Here is a 17,775-nt window from a genome sequence, read left to right on the forward strand (position 1 = left end):
GCAGCTACAGCCTCCAACACAGAGCGGGCCCCAGCCCCCATCTCCCAGGCCCCTACATCGACGCTGGTGATGTGTTGACTCCATCATTGCTGGGACGGGGGTCACGCCACTGCCTGGCAGCTGGAGGTGGAGTGGCCAGCCTCCCCCAGCCTGTGTAACCCATTGTTTCTAAAGAGATGTTGGTGCAGGAGTCGCCAAGCTCTCAGGCCAGCTCTGGGTTCTTTGCTGAGATGGAGGTGTAACCAAGGAAGGGGCTTGAAAAGTAAAAAGGACAGAAAATGAAGACAACGAAGGTAGATGACCTGGCCCTGACACAGTGGCCATGAAGCAGGAGACCATCTTCCCCAAGGGGTGGGCCAAAGACTCAGCTACTCCCCTGACCATAAATGGCTTGGCCAGAACTCTCTGGGAGCCACCTCTTCTCCTGTCACCCTTGCTCTCCCAGCTGGATGTTCCTACAAATGCAAGACACAGCCAATAACACCAGCAAGAAAGGAGCTTGCTGAGGGCAGTGTTTGGAGAAAGCTCTCGGGAGGCTGTCGGAAATGGTGAGTGAGAGTCAACGTCTTTCCTCTACTTAACCTTCATTTCTCTCTATAAAAAGCAATCCCCTGACTTTTAAATTTCACATCTCCTAATTCAAATATAACTGTACCCTTGGGGCAAGGAAGTTAAGGAGCTTGGCTTTTAATTCTTTTCCAATGTACAATCATTTAAAAACATTCTATCTAGTATTTGCTGATTCCATCTTATATTTTAATACTAAGGTTTTGTTTTTAAAACCCCACATACAAGGGTGCAAAGTAAATGTTTCAGCTAAATTCAGTTCCCAGTTGAAACAATGGGTCCGACCCTTGCCTTTATCCTTATTTGTTCAGTCTGCCTTCTGCTACGTGATCAGCAACAGGGAGAGTCATAAGTTGCATCAGAAACCTTCCACCTTTCTTATTGACTTGATACACGTTTGCTTATGACTCAGTCGAATGAAGCTTGGTAAGTTAGAAGAGGCTTCTGTGATTCCTTTTTAAAGAGATTATTAAAAGGAGTTGACGTCTAGGAGTAAAGTCTGTTAGAAGCATGAACACCTGAACAAATGTAGGATGGGGGTGGGGTGAGCAACAGGAGGACTGAAGGGCTGTCAGGCCCAGGTTAGAGTGGTGTGACCTCTCCCACCTCTAGGCCTCAGGGGGTGCGAAGGGGCCCTGCCTGCTGGCACCACATTGGAAAAGCTCTCCTGATCCCGAACCCGCATTTCTAGCTACTAGGAGCTGGGGGAGTAGCCGGACTAGAGACTTGGGGGTCAGAATTCAACAGTCAGGACCCAGTTCCTGAGGAAAGGGCAGTTCAGGGAGGGTTCAGAACATTAGGAAGAAGGCTGTCCTCTAAAGAAGATGCGCTCTGCATTCTTGTTTCTTGAAAATCTTTTTTTTTTTCCCCAATAAATTTATTTTATTTTATTTATTTATTTATTTTTGGTTGCATTGGGTCTTTGTTGCTGCACGCGGGCTTTCTCTAGCTGTGGTGAGCGGGGGCTACTCTTCATTGCGGTGCATGGGCTTCTCATTGCGGTGGTTTCTCTAGTTGCGGAGCATGGACTGTAGGCACGCGGGCTCAGTACTTGTGGCTCACGGGCTCTAGAGCGCTGGCTCAGTAGTTGTGGCTCGCGGGCTTTGTTGCTCCGCTGCACGTGAGATCTTCCCAGACCAGGGCTCAAACCCATGTCCCCTGCATGGGCAGGCAGATTCTTAACCACTGCACCACCAGGGAAGCCCTCTTGAACGTCTTTTAACAAGATGTTAAAACTTAAAAAAAGAAAAAAAAAAGGAGTTGAATTCAGGCTTTGGAGTTGGGAAGATCTGTGATCTAGCCCCTCCCACTTACCAGCTGGGGACCTTGAGAAAAACTGTCCTGGTCTCGGTCACCTCAGCCGTGGTGTGGAGATGAGAGCGCTCCCCTTGTGGGGAAGTTATGAGTGCAGCGTGTGACCACTCACTCATAACAGTGACTGGTGGTTATCCCGTCTCCCCTCCTTCCCATCACAAACAGCAGACTCCTAATGAGTGACAGCCACTGAGATCTGATGTACCTTCAGAACTATTATGTAGATATCACATAGTGCTTAGACTAGCAATGAGTGCCTTGCACCAAATCCCAGTACTTTGAATATTGCTAATCCATGTAGACAATTCCACCCAACAAGATCTTCCCAGGGGCTTCCCTGTGCCTCGCTCTGTGCTGACTAGGCCATGAAGAATATGACACCACGTGATCCTCCACCTGGAGTATTTTATAGTTTTGAAAGAGCTGCCACAGACATTATTTCCTTTGGGCTTAGTTAATAGTATCCCTGTTTTGAGGATGGAAAAACAGTGCCTGGGAGAATAGATTTGTTGTGGGGAAATGGAGACCAGAGAGTTTGAGTCACTTTCCCCAGGTCACACAGCTACTAAGTGGCTGAGTCTGAACTCAAATCCAGATCAGGGGGCTCCAAGCCCAGGGTTGCCTTGCCCCACCCAGCTGCCTCTCTAAAGGACACTGCGTGAGATTCTTCTCCACCCACATTTACGTGATGTTTTTCTTTCCATGAGAGTGCTGTAGTGTGCTTCTACAAAATATAAATGTCTTTCTGAAATTAGCCAAAACCTTCGTCATCCAAATGTTGATAAACAGCACGTGCAATGGCCCACTTGTCGCTGCTCCTCCCTTCTGCTGTCCCCCCAAAGGAAGCTTTGTCCTGGGCCTGCTGACATCAGTACCCAGTGCTCACTGATGAGATAAGGCTCTGGGCAGCTGTGTTTGATGCAGAGACCATCCAGTGTCCTCTGCAGGCTCAGTTGGCATTACCATGAAAGGTAGTGGTTAGGTCCCTTGAGCAGGAAGACCCTGACCTAAGGTGGCCCCGATGTCCCTCTTGTCCTAATACTGTCCTGGAAGAGGAGGTGCAGAATAATTGGGGGCTCCAATTATTCTGCAGAAACTCTAGGCGTCCTGAGGAAGCCTGTAATGTAGTAGAAAGAGGCTATCACCAGAAGACCCAGTCGTGTGAATTTGGGCAACTTGTTCAAATTCTTCATCGATTTTCTTCTCTATAAAGTGAGGGCCCCCTGTTGCTAAGAGACAGAGAAGTGAACAGTCGCCACTGAAGCGTGCTGGCTGGCTGGGGCCATCCTAATTGAAAGATATAATCTCTGGGGCAGGGGGTAGGGGGAACTATACATTGTAGGTGCTTGAAACATTTTTAGTTCACAAGGGAATTTCTCATTCATTAACCTCTCTGAATTCCAACCTTCCAGAAAGCTAGCTAAAACAGGTGTCTCAACAATTCTGCATATATTGGGACTATTGCCTCTAGAACCATCTTCCAGGTTGGATTTGAGTCACATGGACCAATCCCACTTGGCCTGTTTTAAGAGATAAGCTCCAACTGTTCTCATTTATCCGTGAGGTAATTTCTGAGGAGTCCCTGGGCCTCAGCTTCCTCTTCTGTAAAATGAGAGTTCTGCCGTCTTGCACTGTTGGTGGGAATGTAAATTGATACAACCACTATGGAAAGCAGTATGGAGATTCCTTAAAAAACTAAAAATAGAACTGCCATATGACCCAGCAATCCCACTACTGGGCATATACCCTGAGAAAACCATAATTCAAAAAGAGACATGTACCACAATGTTCATTGCAGTACTATTTACAATAGCCAGGACATGGAACCAACCTAAATGTCCATCGACAGATGAATGGATAAAGATGTGACACATATATACAATGGAATATTACTCGGTCATAAAAAGGAATGAAATTGAATTATTTGTAGTGAGGTGGATGGACCTAGAGACTGTCATACAGAGCGAAGTAAGTCAAAAAGAGAAAAATACCGTATGCTAACGCATATATATGGAATCTAGAAAAATGGTACTGATGAACCTAGTGGCAGGGCAGGAATAAAGATGCAGATGTAGAGAACGGACTTGAGGACACGAGGTGGGAGGGGAGGCTGGGATGTAGTGAGTGAGTAGCGTTGACATATACACACTACCAAATGTAAAACGAATGGCTAGCGGGAAGCAGCTGCATAGCACAGGGAGATCAGCTCGGTGCTTTGTGATGACCTAGAGGGGTGGGATAGGGAGGGTGGGAGGGAGACGCAAGAGGCAGGGGATATGGGGATATATGTATATGTATAGCTAATTCACTTTGTTGTACAGCAGTAACTAACACAATGTTGTAAAGCAGTTATACTCTAATAAAGATGTATTAAAAAAAAAAAAAAGAGAGTTCTGAGGTAGATGATCTTGAAGGCACCTCAGGTCTGAAATGTTAGGATTCTTTTGGATTCTCTAATCCTTCCCAATCTTCCCATTGTTGGCTAGCATTTAATTTTAAAACTTAGCAAACACATTGCTTCTAGAATGACAGAACCAGGTCTTGGGAGGCTTCAGGAAGATCAGGAGCTGGAGTTTAAGCCAAGCTGTGGGGAACCAGGGAAGCTGGGGCTGAATGAGAGCCCAGCCAGGAGGGGTGGACACGAACGGGGGCCGGGGCAGGGGTCCGGAAAGTAGAAACTTCAGCTGCCTGAACAAGGGGCAGAAAGCGTCGCCAGCTGAGTTGGAGCAAAGTCCACCCATTTTTCACATCCAGGCAGGGAAGGGACTGGGTAAAGAGCAGCCTGGAAAAACTGGCATCAAAGAGCCCAAACTGGAGTGACAGGAGGTGGGGACAGGGAGAAGGAAGGAGCCACTGGAGGCCCTGGGCAGGGTCTGACCCGGGTAGGTGGGCACGTGGGCAGGCTAACATGTTGGTGTCCCATTGAGCCCACAATCTTGAAATATTGATGCCATATTTGGGGGAGAGGTAAGGCTGGGTGCTGAGTGAGGGGAGGGCCCAGAGGGTTAGCCTCTCCTCTGTCGTTCTGACCAGCTCAGCTCCAGCCTGGAACCCCTGCCTCGGACTCTGCAAAAACAGAAGCTTGTCTTCCTCAGCTTCTCCCCCTGGGAGGGGGTTGAAGGAGCAGGCGTTCTTGTTGGAGCCCCTGGGGCGTCTTACTTCCCACCCCAAGAAGAAAGCGCCATCACTTTACACAGTTTCCTCCCTGAAAGGAATTCCAGGGGAAAAAACAATTTTTAGCACTCTGCTGAACTTCTAGTAATGTTTCTGCTGCCCTTTTGGGTCAGGACTGCTCAGGCAATAGCTTCACTGGCTGGTCCCTTAATCAGCCCTGGTTGAGGACCTGGAAAAGGAGAGAGGCCAAGACTGCCTTGATGCTGAGGGAGGAACTCATGACCTCAGGCTCCGCTGCTCCCCTGCCATCTTTTGGGGCCAAGATTGGGAGGGGAGGCTGGGACTGACCGAGCCTGTGGGTCAGTAAATTCTCCTGGAATCCGCCAGGGTCAGTGACATTTGGTGGAGGAGTGAGGAGCCTGGCTGACCATTCCTGGGAGCTCTAATGTTTCCTTCTCTCTTCCAGAGTTTTTCACTGAACTTCACACTGCCGGCCAACACGGTGAGTACAGCCGTCCCCGTTCACCAGGCAGGTCAGCAAAGATCAATGCAGAGTCGACCCTGGGCCTCCAGGATGCCATCACACAAAGCTCATGTGGAGCAACAAGTTACACAGGTGTCAAAGGCACTACGAAGAGCTGGGGGGTGCTGAGAGAAATGTTTTCGATTATAAAAATTATAAATACACATTTTGAAAAGGAAAACAGCAAAAAACCAAAACAGCTAAATTGTCATCAGCAGAAAACACTGGGGACACTAATTCCAGTCCTGTCTGATTCTACATAAATTTTGACTTTTGTTGCTTTTGTACCATGGTCTTCTTATTCTACCCATAATTTTATATGATAAATGTTTTCCATCCACCTTTATAACCGTACTGAGGGTGGTCACATGATATTTCTTCAAGTGAATTATTTCTTTAAGTGATTAATCACTATTAGGAATGATTTTGTGATAAACGTAGGTATAGATAAATCCTTGTCAGCACTTAAGCTGAGTTCCTTAGAATGTAGCCTAGAAGGGGAATTATTGGGTCAAGAAGAATGAATGTTTTATGGCTCTGGATTGTGACATTTAGCTGCAAGTCCAAATGGAGATTTGCAGTTGATGATGGTGGACCGTTTCAGTCCAGAATTGACCCTCCATCTTCTGTTCTCGTGTTGTGTAGAGATAACACGCCAGGATTGTTTTCTGACCAGAAGTGCTGCTGTGATGGAGCCAGGTGTTTTCCTGGCCCAGTTTTTCAGCGGTTTTGGCTGTGCCAAAATTTTCTGAAAAGTCATATGGTTATTCAAAGAGAATAAACTGAATCTCCAGGAAAGGGGACGCTTAAGCCCGTGGTCGTGTTTACTGTACCATGGGGGCATCATTCTGGAGAGCAGCAGAAAGGTAGAACCTCGAGACTCACTGCCGGCCTTCTGCTGCCACACTGGCGGCCCTGACATCTGTCCGTGACTCGCCAGCACCTGCTCTACCCTCCCGGTGCGGCCCTGCCTTCTGAACCTCCCTGACTCACTCTGCCCCCTGCTTCTGCCTCTGCCTGTCGTCTGCAGACAAATTCCCCTATCCCTTCCCCCTGGCTGCTCGAAGCCAGCAGGTCCGTAGAGACCCCAGGTTCTGTCTTATCCAGGCTTGGCCCAGCCTACGAAGGTAACTCAGAGAAGCAAGAAGCCGTTGCTTGGGGCGGTGAGGGTGAACGGGTCGAGAGGGAGGCCCTTACTCTGTTAGTCATCACTTTGGGAGCATCTCCTTGGTTCACAGCACATTTCTCTGAGAACTGTCCCTCCTCCCTTTGAACCTATGTAGGACAACAGCCACTCCAGCCTGCCTGGGACTGTCTGGTTTTAGCACTGAATGTGCTACCACCTAGGCAATTTCTGTGGAAAACCAGGACGGCTGGCCACCCTACCTGGCAGTTATATTTCTACCATAGAACCCTTCCCTTTCGTTGCAGCTGGATGACTGGGAACACCAGAGCCCTGGGAAGTGGGGAAAGGTGGATACTCAGCTCATGAGAGCTTCTCTGCAGAGAGTTGGGGACAGGGCCACATATGCAAGTCAGCCCCTACTGGGCCATACTGAACTGTCAAGTATAAAAACTGGGTTGGGATGCTGCATTTGGTCATGGAAGGCAGAGTAGTCCAACGGTTAAGAGCTTGGACCCTGGAGCCAGGCCACTCGGCATCTGCCACTTAGGGCTGTGTGACCTTGCACAAGTTACTTGACTTCTCTGTGCCTCACTCTTCTCTTCTGTAAAATGGGGATCGTTATAGTCCTGCTTCACTGGCTATGGTGAAGAATAAATGAGTTGATACAGGAAAAGTACTTGAACAGCCTGGCACATAGTAAGTTCTCCATAAGCATTAGCTGGTACGATTAGCAGGTGTTCATGAGGGCAGAAAAATCCATCTGGAGAGAGAAAGAAGGAAGCAAACAGGCAGAGAAAAGTACAGGTGAAAGGCCATTCTGCCCAGGAGTGATGGAGAGATCCCAGGAGGGATGGCTTTGGTCCTGACAAGTTCCCGGTCCCCAGCTTCAGTCCCTAGAGAGGCCAGATTCCCACTGCCCATGGGCTCCATGAGGTACCCCTGAATCCTTAGAGGTAACTCATTCTGGGGGGCCAAAGCCAGCCCAAGTAAGTTTCTGTAACCTGAAGACAAAACATCTTACCCAAAACGATATGCAACTCTTGGCATCACCCTGAGAAATAGAACCCTTAAGGTAAATGCAGGTTTATGGTGGGGGTGAGGTGAGATTGCGCTTCGGTAAAACTGTAGCTATTTATTTTTTTTAATTTTTAAATTTTTATTTATTTATTTTTTAACATCTTTATTGGAGTATAATTGCTTTACAATGGTGTGTTAGTTTCTGCTTTATAACAAAGTGAATCAGCTATATATATACATCTATCCCCATATCTCCTCCCTCTTGTGTCTCTCTCCCCCCCTCCCTATCCCACCCCTCTAGGTGGTCACAAAGCAGGGAGCTGATCTCCCTGTGCTATGCGGCTGCTTCCCACTAGCTATCTGTTTTACATTTGGTAGTGTATATATGTCCATGCCACTCTCTCACTTTGTCCCAGCTTACCCTTCCCCCTTCCCGTGTCCTCAAGTCCATTCTCTACATCTGCGTCTTTATTCCTGTCCTGCCCCTAGGTTCTTCAGAACCATTTTTTTTTTAGATTCCATATATATGTGTTAGCATACAATATTTGTTTTTCTCTTTCTGACCTACTTCACTCTGTATGATAGACTCTAGGTCCATCCACCTCACTACAAACAACTCAATTTCGTTTCTTTTTATGGCTGAGTAATATTCCATTGTATATATGTGCCACATCTTCTTTATCCATTCATCTGTTGATGGACACTTAGGTTGCTTCCATGTCCCAGCTATTGTAAATAGAGCTGCAATGAACATTGTGGTACATGACTCTTTTTGAATTATGGTTTTCTCAGGGTATATGCCCAGTAGTGGGATTGCTGGGTTGTATGGTAGTTCTATTTTTAAAAACTGTAGCCATTTAAGTACCAAGTGTCAATACCTGGTTAGCAAATCTCTCCTTTGATGGGAGCTCTCTGGGAAAGAGGCTTAGGCTTGGAATGCAAACATCCACATTCAGGTTAGATTTATGGTTATCTATGAAACCTGGGAGAAGACCTATAACTTCTCTGAGATCTGGATCTTTTTTTTTTTTTTTTTTTTTGTAAAATAGAGACAATAACTGTCAAAAGTCCAAGCCCCTGGGATTCCAGTGTAGTCTCTGAGGTTGATGAGAATATTCAGTATATAACAGGTCTGGCCAGAGCTTTGCCAAGTTTAAAGGAATGACAAAAGCTTATACTCCCGGTGCTCATTTGATCCTCTTACCAATCCTAGAAGTAGGTACTCACAGCCCTATTTTATAGATGAAGAAATGAGGCTCGTTAGCTTGTGAGTGGAGAAATCGCCATTTCATTCCGGCTAGTGTGAGTCTAGGACTTGTGCTCTTAACCCCACATGGCACCACCTCGCATAGCTTACACGGGTCAGTTGCTAATGTGGAACTCTGTGCCCTGAGATTTATTGATCCAGATAAGACTCTCATCTGAAATATCTCATAAATGGGTAAAATCCAGTGCCCCTCCTTGAGTGGAGATGTGAAATGGGAACATGTACTGTACTCATTCAACGTAGAATTATCCCAGGAGCGTGGATAATTCACAACTGCAGATACCTGCCCCAGCCATTTGCTTCACTGCAGTTTGGAAACAAGTAAGGCCTCCTTAAAGAGCCTGGCTTCCACTGGTATTTAACTTTTTTCCCTTCTAGCAATGGGGACAAGTAGGCCCGAAGTGTGCTGGGAAGGGTGTGGGGACTTGGGACAGGAGAAAAACTTTTTGAGTTCTGAAACCTGTTATGGCGCATCCACAGGGTGAATAATGAAGACCTCACCTGAATTTCTGATTTCTCTCTCCCTGTAACCCAATTTTATTCCTTCTTACCTGGGAAGCAATCAAGGAGGGCTTTGTTTGGCAGTTGTTTTTAATAGAAAGTTTAGCAAAGGGATGTACTTTAGGCATTACAGCTTAACCTTGGACAGACTGTGTTGTGTGATGTGCATTCTACAGATTTTGTTTTCTTAAGATGTATGTTCTTTTTCCACCCAGACTTCCTCCCCAGCTGTTACCAGTGGGAAAGGAGCAGTAAGTATATCATTTAAATTATGGAGCCTTGGTTTGGTCATTTAGAAAATGGGGATAATGCTGTACCCATCTCATGCATTCGTTTTGAGGATTAAATTTTGATATGTGAACTGTCACCAAGCACAGAATCTTCCTCAACTATTATTATTCTTATGACCAACTTAGTTCAAAAGGGAAGGAGAACACGCAAAATCACAGATGATTCCCAAAGTGTTGAACAAAAGAAGCTAGACACAAGAGACTACATACTTTCTACCTGCATCTAGATGACGTTGAAAAACAGACAAGACTAACCTACGGTGATGGATTTCAGGATAGAGGTTACACATGCAGTGACTGGAATGGAGCCCGAGGGGTTTCTGGGGGGCTGGTAATGTTCTGTTTCTTCATCTGGGTGCTGGTTACATGGGTGGGTTCATCATGTGAAAAGTCATCAAGCTGTATATTTATAATGTATATACTTTTATGTATTATGTCATTCTTTAATAAAATCACCCCCCCAAAAATGAAGAATCCAGTATTATACGACAGTTGCATACGTGTAGGGATTCTGAACACTATCTTTGGTATTTTCAAATAATCTGCAAATCTGAAAACTTATGGGGCTACAAGCATGGCTATTTCCACCCAGATCAAAGCAAAATGGGAGTCTGAAAATTAATTGGCTCATGCATTTAGTGTAAATAAATTAAAAAATTCATATCAAAATGGTGTGGGATACACTAAAACCTTTTACTTTTTGCCAGACTAATAGATAAGAATGGTATCTAATTGTTGCTTTGAACTGTATTTTAGCTCTTCCTCTGTTGATGCAACGTTTGTATTTCTGTTCCTAGGAATGGCCTGTTCATATATTTGTCCAATTTTCTACTGAATTATCGCCCTTTTCCAATTGATTTAAACTATGTACGTTAACTCCTATGAAAATGAGCCGTTTGTCATGTACGCTGCAAACAATTTTTCACTGTATTTCATTACCCTTTTGATTTTGTGTACGATACTTAGGGTCCATGTAGGGTTTTGTTTTACTTTTAATCAACCGAACTCTTCCTTTTTTCCGGGAGAACCTGACTATTTTCTCTGTGCAGGACTGTGGACCCTCTCTTGGGTTAGCAGCTGGCATCCCGTCCCTGGTAGCCACAGCCCTGCTGGTGGCCTTACTATTTACTCTGATTCACCAAAGAAGAAGCAGCAGTGAGTCCACCGAGGTGATTAGCAGCTTCTTTGGGTCTGGACGTGTTGGCAAGAATCTGTATTTGATGAACTGGCTTTGGGCTGAGGGTGTCAGGACCCATGTCTGTTTTCTGAGGACAAGGTGGTGGATGTTTCTGTGCCTCAGTTTCTGTCTCAGACTCATGACATTATCCTCCAGGCAGAGCTGATTTGTCACACAACCCTTATGTCACTTGAGGCTGGTATCTGGGGTGGCAAAAAATAGCAGCGGAGAGGGACGTTTGTTGCTACGGCAAACACATCAGTACAGTGGGTGTGTTTTCTAACCTTGAGAAACAAGGCCACAAGCTTCACAAAGAGGATGGAGGTGATCTTAGGAAAGATGGGAGACAAACAGACCCTGAGGCGTCTATCTTAGGGATACGTCCGGGAGTATGTGACTCTATCTATCTTTGTCCTTTTTCCACTTCTGAACACACATCAGTCACAAGGGAATCTCCCAACCCCACTCCATCCAAATACCGGATTGCTCTGGAGACCAGGCTCAGAATTCAAGGGCCACCCTGACCCATGTCCAGCCAGGGTCCATGGTTGTGATACAACTGTGTTGTGTGGACTCTGGGCTCTAATTCCATCCTTATTTATGAACATTCCTGATTGTTCTCACAGTGGTAGGCGTTAACGGGGAGTAAAAAACGTAGGTTCTAACCCTGGCTCTGCCACTGTACGATTTATATGATCCTGGACAAGTGACTTAACATTTTCTGTTTCTTGGTTAGTTCAACTCCAAAATAAGAGTCATAAAAACTACCCACCTCAGGAATTCCCTGGCGGTCCAGTGGTAAGGACTCCGTGGTCTCAGCAGCCTAGGGCCAGGGTTCAACGCTCCTTGCCCTTGTGGGGAACTAAGATCCCACAAGCTGCGCAGTGCGGCCAAAAAGAAAAAATATATACCCACCTTATTTATTTAATTAAAAAATTTTTTAAAAAAATTTTTGGCTGCGTTGGGCCTTCATTGTGGCACGCGGGCTTTCTCTAGTTGCGACAAGCGGGGGCTACTCTTCACTGTGGTGCACAGGCTTCTTATTGTGGTGGCTTCTCTTTTGCGGAGCACGGGCTCTAGGCGTGCAGGCTTCAGTAGTTGTGGCACGCAGGCTCAGTAGTTGTGGTGCACGGGCTTGGTTGCTTCGCGGCATGTGGGATCTTCCTGGACCAGGGCTCAAACCCATGTCCCCTGCATTGACAGGCATATTCTTAACCACTGCGCCACCAGGGAAGTCCCTACCCAACTTATTTTAAGAGGTAAGCGGAGGTGTAAGGATGGAATGAGATCATGGGTATAAAGATGTGTTGACAAGCTGTAAACTTTAAATATATTAAGAAATATTGTGGTTGTTGGTGGTATTATTTAAGTAATGGTTCCTCAATCTTTCAGGGCACTTTAAAATCATCTTGGAGGCTATGAAAATACTAACCACCAAAACCAATTAAATCAGAATCTCTGAATGATAGAGCTGTGGCACTGGTACCAAAAATATCCCAACATTTTATGATGGATCACGTTAAACAGATACTAAAGTAGAGAGAATAGTATAATGAATCTAGTTATTAACAACAGCCAATCTTGTTTCGTCTCCGCTTCCACCCACTTTTCCACACTGTCAACCTGGATTATTTTTGAAGTAATTCACAGTGGTATCTCTTGTTTATGTTTTTTCTGGGAGGGGGCAGTTATTATCTGTTTGTTTATTTTGTTTTATTTTTAAAGCTCTCTGGTGATTCTAATGTGCAGCCAGGTTTAAGAACCGCTGATTTTAATCATGGTCATGGGCAAATGCTGTAACCTTTCATTTCTTCTTCTTCTTTATTTTGTTTTATTTTTTAAAACAACTTAGGAAAGTGAGAGACCTTGTGAAATCTCAGAAATCTATGACAGTCCCAGGATAGCTGAGGTAAGAACTCTTGGTTATAAACACTATGCATCATTCATATGGCAAACAAGCTAAGGGTCTTAAAGCCTCTGGTGTACAGGAGAAGTACAGGGTAAGCACAAAGGAGGTTCTCATTATATTTTTACTGGCTGGACAGGAATTCAAGATTGATTTAATATTAGAAAATTAATTTAATATCACTTATTTCACTGGTAAAAGAAAAATCATGTGATCATTTCCATAGAAGAGAATTCAAAAATATTATACAGCCATTTGTGATGTGAACTCCTAGCAAACCAAAAATTTTAAAGGCACTTCCTTAACTTGAAACAAGACATCATTAAAACAAAAAAGTACAGCAAATATCATACCTAAAGGTAAAATGTTAATGATTCTTTTTCAGATCAGAAACAGAACAAGGACGCTCACTGTTACCAGTTCTATCTGATATTGTACTTTAGGCCCCAGTCAATGCAGCAGGATGAGAAAAAGGAGTAGAAATTCACTCAGTGCAGGAGAATCCTTTCACAATGTATATGTACGTCAAATAATCACACTATTCTCTTTAAATATCTTACAATTTTATTTGTCAATTATACCTCAATAAAGATTTTAAAAAAAGAAAAAGAAGCAGAAAGCATAAGACTGGAAAAGAAGAAACAAAAATGTCATTATTTACAGATGGTATGATCATCTACATAGAAAAGCCAAATTATCTACAGATAAATTAATAGAACTAACAAGATATTTTAACAAGTTTACTGGATATAAAATCAATATTAAAAAGTAATGCACATTTCTAAAAATCAATAACAATTAATTAGAAAAAGTAATTTTCAAAAGATACCATTTTGTAGTGGTAATAAAAATACACAGAATGATGAGGAATAAATCTAACAAAAACATGTAATCCCTTTATGGAGAATAGTAAAACTTCAGTAAAAGATATTAAGTAAGACCTAAATAATGGGAGTTTGTATTTAATGCTCCTGGATAAGAAGACTCAACAGTATACAGATATCAAACAACTTCAAATTGATCTATATAATAAACGTAATTCCAATATGAACCTCAACAAATATTTTTCATGGAACTCAATAAGATGCTTCTAAAATCTATACAGAGGAAGACAGAAAAAAATTTTAAGTACCAGCAGACAGATAGAACAAATAGAAAACAAATAGGAAGATGGTAGATTAAAACCCAACCATATCAATGATCACATTGATGACGTCCAATGTCTTGAAAACTATTTGTTCCAAATATTTTGTCTGATGGTTGGTTGTTTCAGGTGGGAGGGTAAGTCTGGCTGCTGTTACTCCAACTTGGCCAGAAGCAAAAGTCTTTGATATATATTTTTTTAAACCTGTTTGTTTTCTCAAGAATCCTCGGAGGTTACCCACACAGGAGAAGAATATCATGGGAGCAGAAGAAGCCCACGTATACGTGAAGACTGTTTCAGGAAGTGAGGAGCCCATTTGTGACCCTCACCGCCCTGCTGTCGAAGTGGAGAGAAGGAGGGGATTGTGGTGGCTTATTCCCAGACTGAGCCTGGAGTGATGCAGCACAGCCAAGGAGCAGATCTGGAGCTGGAACAGACCTAAGCACACAGGGATTTGTGCTTGGAGTGAGGAGAGACGCCACGCTGCTTCTTAACCAATCCAAATTTCATTTGCAGATCTGGAAAACTTTGGGGTTGACTTTACTCTTCAAGGAACAGATCTGATAAGGTTCATTCCAACGCTCAGACCTTGTGGTTTAATAAGCAGTGAAGTCATTCTGCATCCAAAAGGAGCCCTTGGATCTTGCTCCTGACCCCGGTGGGGATTTGCTTTACTTTGTGATTTGGGGAAAGGGGTTTGATTTCTCAGTGACTTGCCTCCTCATCTGTTTTCATATCCGTTTTCTCAAAAGAGTCATCAGACCTGGCTTCCATGGGCAAGTTGGCCAAGGCTAGCATGGTGCAAGTTGGGATATAAATGAAACGTACAGGGGATGTGTGAGGAGAAGCAGTTCCTTATTTCTGAACAACTCAGGGTAGAAATCCCGTGGAACCACATGTTCCCTGACCACAGGGGCAGCCCACTGCTGCGTCATTCATCACTCCCACTTGTGATCAGAGGGTATCTAAGGATACCCTGTATGAGCCCATTCTGTAATGGGCTCTGTGTCTGTGTGTGGGTGCGTGTGCACGGAGGGTAAATAGGGAGAAGGGAAAGCAGAGGTTGTTTCAAAAGATTATTAGAAATGAGGGCTATACCCATTTTGCGGGAGTGGAGAGAAAGGCCCAAGTCCTTGGACCATCATGGGGAAAAACTCATTAGCGGGAAGAAAGATCAAGAGGACTCTGAGTGGATGAACACAGGACCAAAGGGATGGGCCAAGTAGCAACGTGACTGTCGTCTGAGGGGAGCCCATGGACAGTGTCACCATCGCTTCTGTGAGGAGGCTTACGGGAGTCCTGGTTCCCCTAGGCAGGTCCATTGCTTGTGAGCACGCCGGGTCTCCTGGTGGGAGAACCTGGGTCCAGGGCATCTTGGGGTCCACCCACCAGCTCCATGGGCCTCCTTGAAATGCTGTGGAAACATTCCTTTCTCACACGGGGACACTGATTGCTCAGAAACACACCTCCTCTTCTTCAAATAACCAAGGACAGGTTATACACATCCAATCACTGCCACACGCTAACACATGCTCTTCAAAGCTCTTTGTGAAATTCAGTTTTGTACCAAGTCCGCTGAGTCTAGTCACGTTAACAAGCAGATTTGGCCGTTTTTAAGCAGACATGCCCAGGGATCCAGGTGCTTATACTTCTCTTACACGTTGGGAAGGACCTTGGATTTGCTGAGAACATGACTGTGGCCTTAGCCTTGACACTCACAGGTCTGAGCTCTGGAGCATATCATGGACCTTAGCTCTCTATGTACAAAATGGAGATAGCCGTTTTCTTCCTCCTACCCTTAGGGGTGTTGTGAGGCTGAACGGAAACAGGCAAGTGAATAAGTTTTGTTTCTGATCTGAAAAAGAATGATTAACATTTTACCTTTAGGTATGGTATTTGCTGTAATTTTTTTTTTTTAAAGATGTCTTGTTTCAAGTTAAGGAAGTGCCTTTAAAATTTTTGGTTTGCTAGTAGTCTGTAAAGTGAGACTTGTATTTTGGATCATTTATTTTAATTCTACTTGCAATCCATTACTTAGTATCTTTATTTTAAATGGTTTCTACTAAATTAGCTAGGTTCAGTATTTCTGTCATTTTTTTTTCTGCTATGATGCACAAGAACTCATTTTAGAATAAAGTGAAAAGCAAAATGATCATTTTTGTGGACCTTCAATATGTCCATGGTGTTTCTTCGCCTATATTAAAGTATATGACATTGACCCTGGGGTTGGAATCAAGGGTATCCCAGGGATATTCCTGGTGCTGGCACTTTCTTGGCTGGGCTCGTGATGGAGATGTTCAGTCCTTCACAGAGGGCACCCCACGTTGTGAGGAAAATACTGAGACCAGAAGTCAGAAGCTCCAGCCCCCCAACCTGGGGTCGGTGCTAGCGTTGGGATGACCTTGGGCCAGTCACATTCTAGAAAATGCAAACTAATCAATCGTGACAGAAAGCATATCAGCAGTTGCCTGGGGATGGTGGGGTGAGGAAGGGTGGGAGGGAGAGATTACAAAGGGCCACAAAGAAATTTTGGGGGGTAAGGATATGTCCTCTATCGTGATTGTTGTGATAGCTTCGTGGGTGTATTACACATCAACACTTATCAAATTGTACACTTTAAACAAAATTTATTGAAAGTCAATTCTACCTCAATTAAGCTTTTTTTGTTTGTTTGTTTGTTTAAAGCATTCAAGCCACACAGAGTCAAAATCTCTCCTTCTTTATTCAGCATTTTGCCAGGAGAACAAGAGGACATGGGAATGTGATTGGTGTCCTAGAAGGACAAATGCAGTCTTTCTCTGGAGAAGTTAGAAATAGACAAAAATAGATTCATGTACTCCGTGCCTAAAATGTAGAATGAAACCCACTCTCAAGGGCTTTCAGTGTCAGCCTGACCTGAAGACCTGAAAAGCTCCCAACACCACGTGTACTGCAAAAGCATTTTACCCCGAAGAATGATGGGCGAGTTACCCAAACTAGAGGCAAAATTAGGATTCCTTTAAAACTAGTTTAGGAAGATGTGAATTCCGTGAAGTTGTATGCAAATTTTATATGCATAATTATTATTCGGGGGCCAGATTCCATGATTCCCTTCAGATTCTCAAAGGGATCTGCAACACCCTCCCAACAGTTAAATGTAAACAGTGGTAATTACAGTTGAAGGTTAGTGACAAAGATGTCAAATTCAACCTTTCTTAAGCGTCTTGTTGCCACACCTTTAATACAAACTGATTTGAAATTAGTAATGGTTGTGCCTTGTTAGTTTCATAATTATATTTCTATAGAGAAAGGAAAATGGAGGGAAAAAATTAACCTTTCCTATATAGATGCCTGTTTTCATGAAGGTCATGGAGATTATTTGCTAAGAATACTTGGTAAGAATTATAGGTAAGAAGGCTGAGTGGGAGTTTTGCTGTACTTCACACTCGATGCATCATGTTGGAAAATCATTCAGCCTCCAAAGGAGATCCTGTCCCCCATCATCACCATCATCATTATCATCTTGGCCATCATTAATTTTGCAGCAAGAAGGTAGAGATGGTAAAGGTGAATAACCTCACTCTTTCTGCCTCCTGCCCCAGGGTTAAGGAAGGCTGAAACACTGGACACACTTTCGGACTGGTTTCTTGTGAAAATAGTATCCCCTACATACCAGGGACATGTAGGATGCAAAATGGATTGCAGGCCACAGTGCCATTCGAATCCAAGTACACCACAGTGAGGGTCATGAAGAGTCTCCCTTGTTTCCAACTTCAGCAAAGGAGCTGGATTTCTTTAAAACAGTATATTCTTGTCCTTGGATTTACAGCGCCAGCCTGTATGAGAGGAC

General features: G+C 44.2%; 1 protein-coding gene across 1 annotated transcript; it reads left to right on the forward strand.

The window, feature by feature from the left end:
* Window positions 1–108: 108 nt before the first annotated feature.
* Window positions 109–16,098, forward strand: OPALIN (oligodendrocytic myelin paranodal and inner loop protein). The gene is made up of 6 exons (XM_036827783.1): window positions 109–548; window positions 5,462–5,497; window positions 9,645–9,680; window positions 10,769–10,888; window positions 12,749–12,805; window positions 14,168–16,098. The coding sequence occupies exons 1-6, from the start codon at window positions 546–548 to the stop codon at window positions 14,342–14,344; spliced, it is 429 nt and encodes a 142-aa protein (XP_036683678.1). The 5' UTR covers window positions 109–545; the 3' UTR covers window positions 14,345–16,098.
* The last annotated feature ends 1,677 nt before the right edge of the window (window positions 16,099–17,775 follow it).

Source organism: Balaenoptera musculus, chromosome 16 (assembly GCF_009873245.2).
Source record: "Balaenoptera musculus isolate JJ_BM4_2016_0621 chromosome 16, mBalMus1.pri.v3, whole genome shotgun sequence".
Classification (NCBI taxonomy): Eukaryota; Metazoa; Chordata; class Mammalia; order Artiodactyla; family Balaenopteridae; genus Balaenoptera; species Balaenoptera musculus.

Bases quoted from the DNA above. Each gene is read 5' to 3' on its own strand.
- OPALIN (XM_036827783.1), top strand. The intron at 9,681-10,768 runs GTAAGTATATCA...TTCTCTGTGCAG, and splicing joins TTACCAGTGGGAAAGGAGCA to GACTGTGGACCCTCTCTTGG. The intron at 12,806-14,167 runs GTAAGAACTCTT...TGTTTTCTCAAG, and splicing joins ACAGTCCCAGGATAGCTGAG to AATCCTCGGAGGTTACCCAC.